The sequence below is a fragment of the Sus scrofa genome, chromosome 17 (genome assembly GCF_000003025.6).
Source record: "Sus scrofa isolate TJ Tabasco breed Duroc chromosome 17, Sscrofa11.1, whole genome shotgun sequence".
NCBI classification, from domain to species: domain Eukaryota; kingdom Metazoa; phylum Chordata; class Mammalia; order Artiodactyla; family Suidae; genus Sus; species Sus scrofa.
The window spans coordinates 48,807,435-48,823,504 of NC_010459.5; the positions used below are offsets into that span (position 1 = coordinate 48,807,435).

The window sequence follows — 16,070 nt, forward strand, 5'->3', positions numbered from 1 at the left end:
GCATGACTGCTTATTGGAAGAACAGTGCGGCTGACCCAAAGTGAGAAGAGGGGGGGTCAGACAGGTAAGAGTGTTAGGGTGGGGGCAGGTGAGTCTTTGACCCTGAGGAAGGTGGACACACTGGAGTGTTCTGGACAGAGGAATGACATGATCTGAACTGAGCTCACACCAGATTCCCCAGGCTGCTGTGTGGAAAACAGCCCATGAGGATGAGGCAGAAGCAGGGAGTCTGGTGAGGAAATAGCTGGGATGGTTCAAGAAGATCACCTGGCCTAAGCCAGGGGGGTGGCCATGAGGGGGACCTAGCGGTAGATTCTAGTGCTATATTCATAAGCTCTTTAGTTTTTTTTCTTTTTCAGCTACATCTGTGGCATTTGGAAGTTCCTGGGCCAGGGACCAAATCTGAGCTGCAGATGTGACCTACACCACTGCTGTGGCAATGTCAGATCCTTAACCCGCTGTGCCACAGTGGGAACTCCCATAAGCTCTTTATTGATGTGTAACAGACATACAGGAAGGTACACCCATCAGAAGTATGCATGTGGTTGGATAAAGTTTTATAGCCATTCATGTAACCAGCACCAAGCTTGAGAAACAGAACTTACCTCTCCTCCCAGAAGCCCCCAGAAGCCTCTGTCCAAATCTCCATCCCTCCCCCAAGAGTAGCCACTCTCCCAGCTTCCTGACTGTCTTTTGGAAGTAAAGCTAACAAGATTTACTGCCGGGTCAGGTGGGGATGGGGTGGGTGGGAGAGAGGAGTCAAGGGGAGTCATTCCTACCACAGGGAAGCTGAGCAGGAGCAGAGACCAAGGGCTGGAACCAGCAGTTTCTGAACAGGCTGCATTTTGAGATGCTTGTATGATCCCTGGAAAAGATACAGACCATCTTATCTGGGGATTGCAAATTCAAGGTCTACAGGGACAAGTGGCCTGAGAGTGAAAAGGTCCTAGGAGTAAGAAATACTTCACCCTCCTCTCAGCTCTATCCGAGAAGAGCAGGATGAGCATGATGATATGGTGACTGGCAGCAGGCCTCACGGTCAAGGGGAATGGGGAGGGTGGGAGTGGGGGGAATTGGTGATCACAAGTCCCTCTATCAAAGGGAAGGTGCTGGAACGGGAGTCCAGTGTGGCTGGATCTCCTGACGATGTTTCCAGAGAAGTCAGGTATCTGGATGTTTATATGAAACCATCATAATCGTTTCCACACTGGCATCCAAAAAACAAACACTACATGGACCCAACAAAAATGTCCACAGATGGGGAAACTGAGGCCCAGAGAAGTTTGGAATTTTCCTCAAATTCAAAGAGGAAGTTAGTGGCAGAGTTGGCCAGGCCTTGAGTAGGCTGAATCTCAGTCCAGTAGTCTTGCCTTGTGGTTCCTGGAGTGAAAGGGCTGGACTCATCTGTCATTACCCCCTCACTCTGATATCAATAGAGAGGCCCACACTGCCTCATATGCCCCAACCTGACCCAGAAAGGCATGAGATGCCACAGAACAAGTATGGCTTTGGGGGGACTGGGCTCTGCATCTGTTTTGGTTAGGAATGTTTTGGGCTTCAAATGCTAGAAAACCTGATTAACTGCAGCTACAGCTTGAAAGATGTTTACTTATGCATGTGTAAGTCAAGGAAAAGAGATTTGAGGTCTGATATCACCAGAGCTGGACTCATACTCTGCCCACCTCTCTATTGTCTTCCTTTCATTGACTCTTTGCCTTCAAGGATCGCCTCATGGTCTCAAGATAGCTGCTGAACCTCCAGTTATCACCACTGCATTTAAAGGCCAACACTGTTGGCATTCCTGTTGTGGCTCAGCAGTAACGAACCTAACTAGTAACCATGAGGATTCGGATTCAATCCCTGGCCTTGCTCAGTGGGTTAAGTATCCGGTGTTTCTGTGAACTGAGGTGTAGGTCACAGATGTGGCTCCGATCCTGTGTTGGCTGTGGCTGTGGCTGTGGCTGGCAGCTGCAAGCTCCGATTCCACCCCTAGCCTGGGAACTTCCATACGCCACACATGTGGCCTTAAAAAAAAAAAAAAATAAAGGCAGGCCCTGTTGATAGGGGTGTATTGGAGTGAGCTTAGAAAGAATTCTCTCACCTTCTATAAGAAGAAAAATCTTCCGGAGTTCCCGTCATGGCGCAGTGGTTAACCAATCCGACTAGGAACCATGGGGTTGCGGGTTTGATCCCTGGCATTGCTCAGTGGGTTAAGGATCCGGGGTTGCATGAGCTGTGGTGTAGGTCACAGACGCAGCTTGGATCCCACGTTGCTGTGGCTCTGGCGTAGGCCGGTGACTATAGCTCTGATTCGACCCCTAGCCTGAGAACCTCCTTACGCCGAGGGAAGCGGCCCTAGAAAATGCAAAAAGACAAAAAAAAAAAAAAAAAAAAAAAAAAAAAGAACCAAAATCTTCCCTCAAAGCAAACTTTGCAGATTTTCTCTTGTATCTTATTGGCCAGAAAAATGTCACAGGCCCATCCCTAATATCAGGGACCAATTGAGCTTTCCTGAGATGAAGCTATCTGCACCCAACAAACACCTGGACGAATTGAGGCTCTGTCTGAAGGAATCAGGGGGGTGGCTTTTGGTAGGCAACAGACGATGTCCAGCGCCATCCCCACCACTATAGGCAGATGACTCTGGGCAAGGTGCCTAGCATCTGCGAGCCTCCTCATCTGTAAAATGGGTAGAACATATAACTGCTGTTTCTGCCCTCCCAGCACCCATTTCCTGATCTTCCCATGAAACACCCTGATTTTCCTTAGGCCAGTGGTCTCAGAACAGCAGCCTCAGCCTCACCTAGAAAGTCGTTAGAAATGCAAATTCTCAGCCCAGCCCCAAACCTTTTGATTCCGACAGATTAGGGCTGGGGCCAGGCAATGCTCTTCTGTGTACCTTGGCTTAGAAGTGGAGCACGTGATGCTGAATTACAATTGCCTGTTTGTTGGTCTCTAAAAATAGAAGCAATATAAATTATATAACAATAACAACAACTAATTTTTAGCACGTGCCAAGTGTTGTGCTAGCGCTCTGTGGGCATTATCTCATTACTGCTTATGGGGGTGTTGATGTGCGAGCCAGGTCCCCTTCAAGGCAGGAGTGATTGCCCCAGATGGAGGCATGGTGAGCGGGCAGCCTCCATCTGTCCCCGTTTCAGGGATCAAGTCACAAGCAGAGTGGCCTCATCCAAACCCAGACCCCTCCAGGGGTGGCCCGAGCATGCCTACGTGATGTGGGATTATGAAGGCCTGGCCATCTCAGTCCACCGTGGGACATCTCTGCGGGGCCACTGTAGCTGGAGGCTGAGGCTGTTGTCGGGTCTGGCTTCAGCCCCAATTCTCCCTCTACCCACTCTTGCTTCCTTCCCGAAAGTGGAGGCTGGCACCTCAGCAAACATCCTACATGCTGAACTGCGCCAGAGTCTACTTCCTGGGGATTCTGACCCAGCAGAGTGCTTACTCGCTGCAGCTCCACAAGGGAGGGGTCGTGATTAGTCCATCTCACAGATGAGGACACTGAGGCTCACAGAGGTGCAGTGAGGGGGTTCTCAAGCCATGCAGCTGCTGAGCAAGGAGACATAGGATGGGACTTCTGAAGAGGGGAGTGGCATCCTCTGGCTTTTCAGGGTGTCTCTGGCTGCTGAGTGAAGAGGAATGTAGGGGCCGGGGCAGAAGCAGCCGGAGCAGTGGGGAAACCAGTGACTGCGACCACACTAGGAGAAGCGCTGGGGCTCAGGGTGGTACAGGGACTTCCTCATCACTGTACCTTCTTCAGGATCCAGCACAGAGCCCAACACAGCCAACGTGCTCGGTAAACGCCGGGTGAGTGAGTGAGTGAGTGAGTGAAGTGAGAGAATGGATGACAGAATCAAGACAGGAGGGAACCAGACGTCCCACTTCAGGTCTGCCTTCCTGACTAGGACCCTGAGTGATCAGCACGGTGGCCACATTTGGATGCCTGGCTAAGGAGTTGAGTGAATAAATGAACAAGTTCAAGGGAGAGGAGGAGGGAGGGAGGGAAATAGAAAAAAAAAGAGGAGTGAAGAGAACAAGGAGGAGAGGAAGTGGAGGTGAGGAGGATGGAAGTGCAGGTGAGGAGGATGCAAGGGGAACGAAGTTTTTTTCACTTCTTTGCACCGAGAATGACAGTAACTTGCGACCTCTGGTGGCCAAGGAGAGCCACACCACTGGGCTGGGGGAAAGGGGATTAGTCCTTAGGAGCTGCAGGGCCTTGAATTTAGGACACAGGAGATCCCCAGTTCCCCAAAAGAGGGTGGGACAGCCAGGTCAGGACTAGGGTGAGGCAAGAGAAGCACTTGCCCAGGGCAAATTCAAGAGGGCCCCTAAGACCCAGTAACTGAGACAAATACTTTAATTATTTTTAAAAATCAGGAGTTCCCTAGTGGTGCAGCAGTTTAAGGATGGTGTTGTCACTGCTGTGGCTCAGGTCGCTGCTGTGATGTGGGTTCGATCCCTGACCTAGGAACTTCATATGCCATGAGCGTGACCAGCCCCCCTGCTCCCTCCTCCCCCAAGAAAACTGTCAAACTATGGTGCACAAAACAGCTGCTTGTTTTTGTAAATAAAATTGTTTTAGAACCAGGATCAGAATTCAGGCTGACTTTCTCAGTTTCAGCAGAGATCATACCCCAAATGCTTCACTAAAGCAGATGTTCCCGCACCCCTCAGCCAGCTCATCTCATTTAACAAGAAGCCGCCTGCATGGGGCATTCACTAGGCCAGGTCTGGGCCACTCCATTCTGTGGCCACAAGAGTTCTTTTGAATGCTCCAGATGTGGGCTGTGTCCTTTTCAGTGTTGGAGACATCTGTACCACATCACACGGCCCTGGCTCTGTCACTCTTTAGCTATGTGACCTCGGGCAAGACAATTCTCTGTGCCTCAGGTGCCTCCCCTGTAAGATGAGTTAATGCATACAAAGAATTTAGCAACTGCTGTTAAAAACATGGGTTTGAATGGCAGCTCTGTCACTTACCCTGACCCTAGGGACATGATACTTTGTGTTGCTAAGAATGTCTGAGAGGGTCCCATGGGAATTCACCCATTGCTGCTGGTGCCACTGGTTCACTGACGCAGAGCACAGGCTGTCCCATGCCAGCTTGGAGGGATTTGGGATTGCAGCGGGTTCCTTAGCCTTTTGTGAGACACTGACCGAGGAAAGGAACCCACTGCTCGCCTAGGAAGCCTCGTTAGTCCTCATTTCCCAGCCCTGACCACAGGCTGAGTCTGAAGCTGGACCGCCCCTCCTCCTGGGAACACGCATGAAGTTTCTCCAGGGTCTCCAGATCCCTCTCCAGGCCTGCAGGGGTCGATTTTCCTCCCCTACTGCTGCTGCCACCTCCACGGCCGGGGGCCGCCTGCCATGTCACACGCACTTGCTCACTGACACCTCCACCCTGGGCTACCATCATCACAGGTGCAATGTTGACTTCTCACTGGTTTCTTGCCTCCGCCCTGGCGCCCTGCAGCCCTTTTTCTACCAATGTCATCCTTTCACAACATAAATCAGATCCTCCCGGTTTAAAACCTCGAGTCGTGTTAAGACTAACCCGACCTTGTCACAAGGCCCTGTGGGATCCGGTGTTTACCCACCTCTCTGATCTCATTTCCTGCTCTCCCGCTCGCTCGCAGTAAACCAGCCCACCGGCCTTGCTGTCCCTCAAGGAATGTTACTCCTTCCCCCATCTCCGGTTCTCTGTCAGGTCTTAGTTCCAATGTCAGAGCCTTTCCCTGACCACTCGGCCCCCCCCCAGCCCTAGAGATCACTCAGGACCTCAGCATCCTTTACAGCCCTCATCCTCGTCTGAAACTGTCTTCGGTACTTAGTTTCCTGAGAGATTCATGTCCCCTCTGTCCCACAGCAAGTGCGAGGTAACTGTTGGCTTATCGCCTGCGCCTGTGGGTCAACTGTTCTCCCCACAAGGTAGAGCTTAGCCTTACTGGCCTCATAGTATGTGAGGAAACTGGGGATGAGCCCTCAGTCACACTGAGAATATCCGTTGAAAAAATTATGGCCAGCCACTGTGGCCTTGGAATTCTCTGAAAATAAGGTAACATAATGCCAATATATGTCACGGTAATAAAAAGATGTGTCATATCCAGCATCTCATTTCTCAAAGGATCAGTGCAAAGCATGTGGGCTTTGGAGCCAGGGAAAAGTACCCCTTGCTCTCTGTGACATCTTAGACAAGTTCCTGCCTTTTTGAGCCTGTTTCCCCACCTATCAAATGGGGACAATACCTGACTTATCTTTGTTTTAGATCTAATATGAAAATTCCTGGCACAAAGCCTGATGTGGGGTAACCAGCCCATGGTGCTAGTTCTCCTCTCTCCTAGTCACTGTGACCCAGGAAGAGACATTTTCACTCATCGCTGGGTGCCTGCCATGTGCAGGGTGATGACTATGGCAAACGAAACTGACATGGTCCAGGTCTCACCAGAATGTTTGCTCCATCTTGATCCTCTTGTTCATCACTGCACCTGATACCCAACACAGCGCCAGGTATGCAAAATTCTGACTTCCTAGTAGGAATTTACAAGGAGGATTTTTTTTCTTTTTGCTTTTCAGGGCCACACCCATGACATATGGAAGTTCCTGGGCTACTGGTCGAATCAGAGCTGCAGCTGCCGGCCTACACCACAGCTCACAGCAACATGGGCTCCTTAACCTACTGAGTGGGGCCAGGGATCGAACCCCTGTCCTCATGGATACTAGTCAGGTTCATTACCACTGAGCCACAAGGGGAACCCTAAGAGATATTTAATTATACCCGCCTCCCTCCCAAACACACACCTTCTTTGGGGGAAAACATTGAGGCTAAGTGTGAGCTAATATGTGGCACTTTGCATCTTAAATCATTTTTCCTGCACCTTCCCTTAAACCAGGTTCTACCACACTTCAGTCATTCCCAAGCCGCTTCAGCATTTTTGCTTATATTACTGTCTTTGATATAAATCAACTTACCTTTATTACCCACAGAAACTAAAAAGCACTTTATACCAATCGCTTGTCTTAATCAGAAGGTAACTATAAAAACACAGAGCAAACAAAAATAAAAAGTCTTGTACAAAATTTCAGTTGCCTGAAAGTTATGAGCCTGCTCTTTCAAAAAAGAAAAACTGTAGTTAAGTAGCATTTTTCATCTTTTTTTTTTACCATGCCCCTCAAAAAGAAATGTATTTTAGAGCAAAACCTAGTATACTTCTATATACACAATGAAACAAGTTTCATAAAACAATACTTACAATACTACATGTAATGTGCGCTGATATTTTCTAATCCCTGATTCCATTTCTTTTTAAAAATGCTGGTTGTATAGCACTGTACTCGTTTCAAGTGGAATATGTCAAGAACACAACAACAACAAAAAAAAAACGCTAGGTAAGAGGGCTGATAAATACGTACTGTCACCAGCTGAGACTGGCCTTGTCTCAACCAAAGGACTAAAAAGAGAATAATGTTCTCAGTATGAGGCTCAATGTTTGGTAACGCCGCCCTTGGATCTGAGGTACACACGTCACAATTGCAGAGAAAGCCTGTCTGAGGGGTAGTCTGAATACCCAGTTCTGCCAGAACGTGTCTTAGGGACACAGCAAGCTCTTGACAACAGTCAACAGTGGATAACACCACTCGACAAGCGGGATCACAGACAGCACTTAAAATACCTCACCACCTTTATTTAGGTCGAATCCCATATTCATAGCATTCCTTCAAATTTACTGTGAGGTGAGTGGCTGAACTGTCTGTGGTCGTCACGCACGTTCTTCTACCCAACCATGGACCTCTTTCTCCCTCGCAGGCGCACCTCATCTAATTTTTTTAGCACTGGCCTGGCCTTTTTGGAGGCGGCGGCATAGCTCTTTAGAAAGGCTTCAAATACAGTCTCGGTGTTGGGATGGGTACTGAGGAAGGCTTTCTCTAGCACGTACAGGTCCACTCCCTTATCTTCTGGAAGTGCTGAAATGAAACTCAGCCCAAAGTCTATGAGCACGATGTTCAGTTCTTCCAGCGGGGGTTTCAGGAGCATGTTGGACGTGGTGAGATCACCGTGAATGAGGTCTTCGTCGTGCATGCGAGCCAAAACCTGCCCGATTTTCTTGGCTAAGCCGAGGAGACTCTGGGGAGAGTTTTCAGTCTCCATAGTGGATTCTATATAATCTCGAACAGTCACTGAGCCTTCAATTTCTTCCATGAATAAACAGTTGGAAGCATAGTCCACAAAAAAGACAACCGGGGCACATATCCCTGCAACCAAGACACGGGTTAGATTCTTTTTTTTTTTTTTAATAGTAAGCCTAATGTTCAAACTGAGCCAGTTTTTCACAGTGTATATCTGTGTGTTTTGGGAAAAAGATTTAGGAATACTGTAGAATGGTGCAGCTTAACTCCTCCAGAAGTTGCCCCTGCAGGACTGTGTTTAGACCTCCCCACAGCAAGGGTCAGCAGTGCCAAAGCTACCTCCTCCCTTCTACCATTTATTTTTATGCTTTTTTTTTTTTTTAATTTTAAGGCCCACACCTATGGCACATGGAGGTTCCCAGGCTAGGGGCTGAATCAGAGCTGCAGCTGCTGGCCTACACCACAGCCACAGCAACACCAGATCTGAGCTGTCTTTGACCTATACCACAGCTTGTGTCTAAGCCAGATCCTTAACCCACTGAGCAAGGCCAGGAATCAAACCCACATCCTCAAGGATACTAGTCAGATTTGTTTCCACTGTGCCACAACAGGAATTCCCCTTCCACCCTTTATGACTGGACTTCATTTGTAATGCTTACTCCCTAAAATACAAAACAAAGAGCCAGAAGGGTAAGCACAGCCCAGTCAAAGCAGTTTCTATCCGACAAGGACAGGAGCAGGAGGCCGAGCAGCATGTTGGCTTTCAGATTCATCTTCATAGATAGGAAGGACAAGTTCAAATCCCAGCTCCCTTCCTTATGAGGGAAAGTCACATTAATTTCTCTACGCCTCCATTTCTGCTTCAATAACAACAATACTTCCAACAATTCAATGACGTCATTGAATCTGAAGATTCAGTGAATCTCTACTGAATGTCAAGCATGCGTAAGACACTTCTAGATACTGGAGGTAAATCAGTAGGGACACAGCAGGCAGCAATAGCCACCACCCTTGCTTAAAAGAACTTAGATCCTGGAAAGGGTGAAAATAGAAAATATGAACACACGAATCACTTTGTTAAGTCCAAGCATGTCCAGAGATGCATTTGCTACTGAATTTCCTCCAGATCTCCCAGCACCTAACAATGTCTTGGGGGTACAGTATATGCCTAAAAAATACCAGTGAAAGAAAGGGAGGAAATGCAAAAGTGAAAAGCCAGTGTTTCTGGGCCTGAGAGCCTGGCTGGGTCACTAATTACCTGTGTACCCTTGGGCAAATTACTTCTCTCTGAGCCTGCCGTTCTCATTTGAGGAAAGGTTTTTGGTGGTGGTGCTCGGCAGTGTTTTAATGAAAAAATAAACAACTGAATGAAATCTAATGTTTGAGCGCTAAGATTCAGTCATACGTCCAAACATAAAAAACGACGTATATAATCTCGTCTAATGGTCACGACATCCCTATGAGATGAATACTGCTACTGTGACTTCCCTTTGTAGGTGAGGAAACTGAGGCAGAGGTTATATAACTTTGCTGAAAGACTACATATGAAGCAGCGCAGTATTTAAATTCAGACTTCTTAAAAGTAATGAATAAAAAGATGATGCTCGAAAGCTGAGACGGTACAAATGGGAAAACCAAGGCTCAGGGCAGTTAAATGACATGCTCAACTTTGAGCAGGAGTGGGATAGCCGGGAAGTGAACCTGCCACCAATGGCTCCGAGGCAAATGCTAGTCGCTGCAAGGTCAAGTGACTTCTTAAAAATTAATGAATGAAAAGAAGGATGAAAGGATGACATTTTTTTAACGGAAGGCCACGCAGAAGGTACAAACGGAGAAATTGAGGCAAATCGCGGTCTGCAGAGCAGGGGAGCCCCCTCACCCGCGTTGCCCGGACCGCGGAGCCTCGGGGTCCTCCACGACCGCGAGTCGGGCCGCCTCACCTGCGCGGCGGCAGCGGAGCAGCGCCCGGGCCTCCTGCACCGTCCGTCGCCGGCCGAGCCGCGCCTCCAGCGCCGGGTGCCGGTAGCCCTTGGGGAAGCGGTGCTTCACCACGGCCGCGCGGCCTTGGAAGCGGCCGCGGAACACGCGCGCCTCGGCACCCTGCTTCACCAGCTCCAGGCCCCTCAAGAAGAGACTGCTCCGCTCCCGGGCCGCGGCCACCGCTTCCGTCGCGGGCGCGGGTTCCTCATTCGGTTCGGCAGCAGGAACAGCAGCGCCGGCCGCCGCCATGTTTGCGTCCCCGCGCCGCCGCTCGGAACCCCTCGTCTCTCTCCGGGAACTGTCGGAGCTGCTTCGGCTCTTTCTGGAAATCCTCGGACCTCTTCCGCCACCCGAACGCCGACACTTCCGCCTTGTGGAAGTGGTTCCGCCCCTCAAGCTTTCGGCTCTTTTCTAAGCCTCGTGGCCCCGCCTCCCGGATCTTCCGGCTACCTCCGTAAACTCTCGGCAACTCTCGGTAAACCAGTCTTCCCACTCCTCGGCTGTTTCCGGAAGCCTTTGGCGACTCTAGCTGGCGGCTATTGTGGCCCCGCCTCCCAGACCTTCGGCTATTTCCGGAAACTTTCGGCGCCTCTCGCGGAAAACTCTTTGGGAACTTGCTTGCCTAGGGAGTCTCTGGTTCCAAGGGAACTAAACCCACAAGAGTTCTCTTTTTGGAACTCCTCGTCCCCGAGCTCCTGATTCCCCCCAAAGGGGGCTTAAACTAATCAGAATTAGGTGTGGCAGGTGGGCAGTAAACCACGTGGCCCATGTCTTTAGCGCTAAGATAATAATAGCTACGAATTATTGAGTGCATTCTGGGGGAATAAGATTAAATGATGAAAGCCCATTTTACAGGAGAAAAAGATTCAGAGTCAGAGAAGGTGGCGGGCATATGAGGTTGTCGAGTTTTCCAAAGGAGACAAACCAAGCTGACTGGGAGTGCTTAGCAAACAAATTTTTACCCTTTGCTTTAATTGCTGTAACAAATTCATATGATACACAATTTTGCATGCATGAAAAATTAAAGAATGCCTATTCCTGTCACCAGTCTGCCCCACCACCAACCACTGTATAAAGTTTTTTTCCATGTTTTTTTTTTTTTTATATATGTGCACACTCACACAAATGGAAGGCAGCCTGAAGTGCCTGCCGCACTGTGGGATGGAGCAACAAACACTATTTCTCTGAGTTTCAGATTCATCATCTTCAGGACGAAGATCATTACTTTTACTTTAGCAATTGCCTATTAATATTAAATAAGATCTTGTTCATCAGAGTTCCTGGTGGATTGCATACACTCTTGATGTGTTCATTTTCCCTCCCTCACCATGGAGACCTTGTTTGAAATACTGAAGAAAGGCTCTTTGGTCTGAGGGTTGCTATGACACCAACCCTCAGCCGCAGTCCCTGCAAGTTTCATTCATACACAGGGCAGGTCACCTTTTCAAACATTAGATCCTTTATGTTGGCATAATGTGGTTTCCAGCATCTTTCATCAGCCCAGCCTACTTGAAGTTCACCCAGAACCAATTCTATTTATAGCGCTCAGTTTCCCGAGTTGGTACTTTCATTATCATAATTGTTAGTGTCCACATGGTCATCTCCATGGTTACCAAATCTGTCTGAACCCCTCTCTATGGCTGTTAGCATAACTGACAGCATCTTGGGTGTGTATAGTTTCTCCTGTCCTTCCACTGACTCTACCTATGACTGTTCTGTGTAGTAAATCTCTTCTCTAACATCAAGGGCTTGGTAGTTAATACTGTTTAATGAACTTTAGGTCCAGGTAGCCTGTATGCTCTCTTAGCCTCCCAAACAACGATGAAGACCTTTGCTGATGTACTCCTGGCTCCTACAAGACTAGTTACCCATTCATACATCCTGACTTAAGAAGGCCCTTCCTGTTTCCAAGCATGTACCCCTCTACCCTAGGTTAACTATAAAATTGTCCCAATAGGAGTTCCCGTTGTAGCTCAGCAGTATCCGTGAGGATGCAGTTTCGATCCCTGGCCTTCCCCAGAGGGTTAAGGATCTGGCATTGCTGTGGCTGTGGTATAGGCTGGCAGAGCAGCTTTGATTTGACCCCTAGTCTGGGAACTTCCATATGCCATGGGTGTGGCCCTAAAAAGCAAAAAGAAAAAGAAAAAAATTGTCCCAATAGCCCCTTGAAGATTCAGAGTGCAATTGCAAATGCTTCTGGATTGCTGTTCACCTGATCTTACCCTGTAAGTTATGTATAATAAACCGATCCATTCTCAAGATAACTTCTTATTTCAGTGGGCACTTTTCATTCCCTCCGACCTGCAGTTCGCTCCTTTAGAATATCCACTGTGCAAACTATGGTCAGACTCCTTCTGGCTTCTATGGTAGGAATTCTAGTTTAAAACCTTTCAGTGGCTCCCTGTTGTGCTTCTGATAAAGCCCCAGGAGGTGCTACATGGGGCCCTATGTCCCTATTCCAGACCCATCTCCCACCAAACTCCCCTTTGCTCTGTGATCTTCAAATACATTTGCCTTCTCTCTCTCAGTCTCGCATTCTTGCCAGGGTCCTTCTTGCCTGGGGCCTTTGCACCTGCTCTTTCCCATGTCAGAAGTGTTTTCCCTCCCTTTGTTGCCTAGACCCATATAAGCATCCTTCCATTTTCAGCTCAAATGTCACTTCCTCAGGGAAGTCCTCCCTGCCTTCTCATAGGAGGGAAAATCCAACCATAATTCCTGGTGTCCTTGTGACGCTCTCCTCTTTTGCATTGCCTTTTTGTTTGTATGACTGTTTGATTAGAGGCAGGATTTAGCTCCTCACAGGCTGTTGATCTGAGACCCCTAGTTCTTCTCCGGCTCCTGCCTGGAGGCCACCCTTAATTCTTGCCATGTGGGTCTCTCATTGGGCAGGTCATCGGAGCAGCAGGTGGCTTCATTGGAGTGAGTGAGAGATCAGGAGAGGATGAGCAAGATGGAAAAATCACTATCGTTCTAACCTGAACTCTACAATGATAATCATCACTTTTGCTGTATTCTGTTTATTAGAAATGAGTCGCTAGGTCCTGCCTACCCTCAAGAGAAGCCATTTTTGAAGATACCTATCGAAATGCCTGATTAGAACTTTGCCTTTCTCATTTGGGGCACACTTTGAAGAGAGATTCTCCAAATCTAGGAGAGCTAGGAGAGCTAACCTGACAGCAGGCATGCAAACATCCTCATGACCTAATGCAAGCCGCAGAGATCAAAGATCACAGATCAAAGACTTCATGCCCTTTTCATCATATAATTTCTACAGGTTATCTCAAGAATGGAACTGTCCAGGCTTTTCTGTAACAAGTCACCAGATACTCACATGAAGAAGGAACTGTCACGTGGCAATGCCTAAAAGGCCCCCTTGGGCTCTTCTCCATACCAGAAAGGCAGTGGAGTGTGATGGATAAGGGCCCAGTTTTCCCCATAACCAGGTCAGCTTTACACTAGTGTGTATCCTTGAGCACTCGTGCTGTTATTTATTTATTATGCAAGCAAGTTACTTCACTTCCCCTTGCTTCACTTTCCTCATTCATAAAATGAGGGTAAATTCTAATAATCCCTACCTCATTAGGGAGTTGCAAATACCTGTAAAGTTCTTAAACCAATTATCCCTCAATAGTTTTAAAGTATTTTTTTTTCCGATTATTGTTGCTGTATCACAAGTTACTCCAAAGCTTCGCACTTTATTTATTTATTTTTCTATGGCCATGCCTGCAGCATATGGACGTTTCTAGGCTAGGGGTCAAATCGAAGCTGCAGCTGAGGCCTACACCGGATCCTTAACCCACTGGGAAAGGCCATGGATCAAACCTGCAGCCTCAAGAGACAATGTTGGGTCCTTAACCTGCTGAGGCACAACAGGAACTCCTCAAACTTCACACTTTGAAACAATCATTTTATTATACTCGTGAAATTTGTGGGTCAGGAATCCAGACTGGGAACAGTAGAGATGGCCTGTCCCTACTCTACAATGCCTGGGGCCTCAGATGGAAAGATTTCAGGGTTGGGAGCCAGAATAATTTGAAGGCTGGTTCTGGAGCCAGTGCTGCCAGTGCATGACTCAAAGGCTAGGCCCACCCACTGGAGCATCCGCACATGGACTCTCTGTGTGGCTTGGGCTTCCTCTCAGCATGGCCGTCTCAGGGCAGTCAGACTTCTTAGAGGCTCAGGGCTTCAGGTGCTAGTGTCCCAGTGACCCAGCCTCAGAAGTCACACAATGCCACTCTGTGCAACCTACTGGCTGAAACAGTCACAAACTCACCTAGATTTTAAGGGATGGAACAAAGCATTTTGGAGCTGTGTTTTCAAACTGCCCCAGCTATTATTATTTTCAGAACTGTACATGGGCCCCCTGGTTCAGAAGGTCAAGCTGATGCTGTCTTCTTTGCCAAGATGCTTGGCTGTGTCTGTGGCACCCAATTCCTGCTGGGTAAGGAGGTGCCTGTGAAGGAACATGTGTACATGTAAACACTAAGTGAGAGCTGGGTAAGCTTGTGACTACGTGAGTGCTAAGCCTGTATACTTGTTTTGGCCTGAGAGTGAGAATGATTGAGGGTGTCCCCAGCCTGGCTCCTTTCCAGAACTCCAAGCTCTTATATCAAATTGCTCATCTGTTTCCACACATGGATGCTTCATGTGCACCTTAAACCTCACACAAACAAAACAGAGCTCCACATCTCCTTTCCTGCCCCAAGCCGCTCCTCTCCCAGTTTGTCAGACCTTATCAAATCTATATATTTTTTTGCTTTTGCTTTTTAGGGCCAGTTACGTGGCACACGGAAGCTCCCAGGCTAGGGGTCAAATCGGAACTACAGCTGCTGGCCCATGCCACAGCCACAGCAACACGGGATCTGAGCCGTGTCAGAGGTCCATGCCACACTTCACGGCAACGCCGGATCTGTGACCCACTGAGTGAGGCCAGGGATTGAATTCGCATCCCCATGGATTCCAGTCAGATTCATTTCCACTGCGCCACAATGGGAACTTCTCAACTCTATCTTTGATCTGCTGATTTTTCTCCATCTCAACTATTATCACCTTAGGCCAAATCAACTTCCTCTCTCACCTTGCAACAGCTTCCCAAGTGGTCCCCTGGTTTCCACCTTTGCTCCTTATAACCTTCTAGAACGCCCCAATTATTTCTGTGTCAGTTGGAATAAAATTGCAATAGCCTCCCAAAGACTTCAATGGTCTGGCCTTTGCCAACCCCTCCTTCAGGCCCTGTCTCCCTCTACTCTCCCTGCCAACCCCTGTGCCCCAGACACTATGGCTTCATTTCTGTTCTTTATGCTCCACAAGTTCTTTCCTGCTGGGCCTTTGCCTTTGGTCTCTCTTCTGCCTGGAACCTGCGGTCTCAGCTCAGAAATCCCCTCCCCAGAGAAGCCTTCCCAGAGATCCCCTCCCTGCCTCCAACCACAGCAGCCCCTGTGCCTGCCTAACCCATCACCTTAGATTAATTCTCTGCTTGGCTTTTATCATTACCTGGGTATTTCTCTGGGTCCTCTGGTTATTTTATTTTTTAAAAAACTTTTTTCCTCCCTCCCTTTTTCTTCTTTTTTTTAAAGGCCGAACCTGCAGCATATGGAAGTTCCCAGGCTAGGGGTCAAACTGGAGCTTCAGCTGCCAGCCTATACCATAGCCATAGGAATGTGGGATTCGAGCCACATCTGCGACCTACAGTTTGCAACTTGCAGGAATGCTGGATCCTTAACCCATTGAGTGCGGCCAAGGATCGAACCCGCATCCTCACGGACACTATGTCAGGTTCTTAACAGAAACTCCCTTTGTAAAATTTTTTCTCTTTTTTTAAAAACTTTATTTTTATGTATTTATTTATTTAATTTCAACTTTTTTTTTTTAGGTCTGTACCTGTGGCATATGGAAGTTCCAAAGCTAGGGGTCACATTGGATCTATAGCTGCCAGCCTCTGCCACAGC

General features: G+C 48.3%; 1 protein-coding gene across 1 annotated transcript; it reads right to left on the bottom strand.

Moving 5' to 3' along the window:
* Positions 6,968-10,550, bottom strand: TP53RK (TP53 regulating kinase). The gene is made up of 2 exons (XM_003134484.5): positions 10,083-10,550; positions 6,968-8,268 (listed from the first exon to the last, which is right to left on the bottom strand). Exons 1-2 carry the CDS (start codon positions 10,369-10,371, stop codon positions 7,790-7,792), a joined length of 768 nt encoding a protein of 255 aa, XP_003134532.1. The 5' UTR covers positions 10,372-10,550; the 3' UTR covers positions 6,968-7,789.

What these genes read in the sequence shown, in the direction of transcription:
- TP53RK (XM_003134484.5), bottom strand. Translation starts at nt 10,371, where the DNA reads ATGGCGGCGGCCGGCGCTGCTGTTCCTGCTGCCGAACCGAATGAGGAA. An exon ending in GCTCCGCTGCCGCCGCGCAG is followed by an intron (nt 8,269 to 10,082) that starts GTGAGGCGGCCC and finishes TCTTGGTTGCAG; the next exon opens with GGATATGTGCCCCGGTTGTC.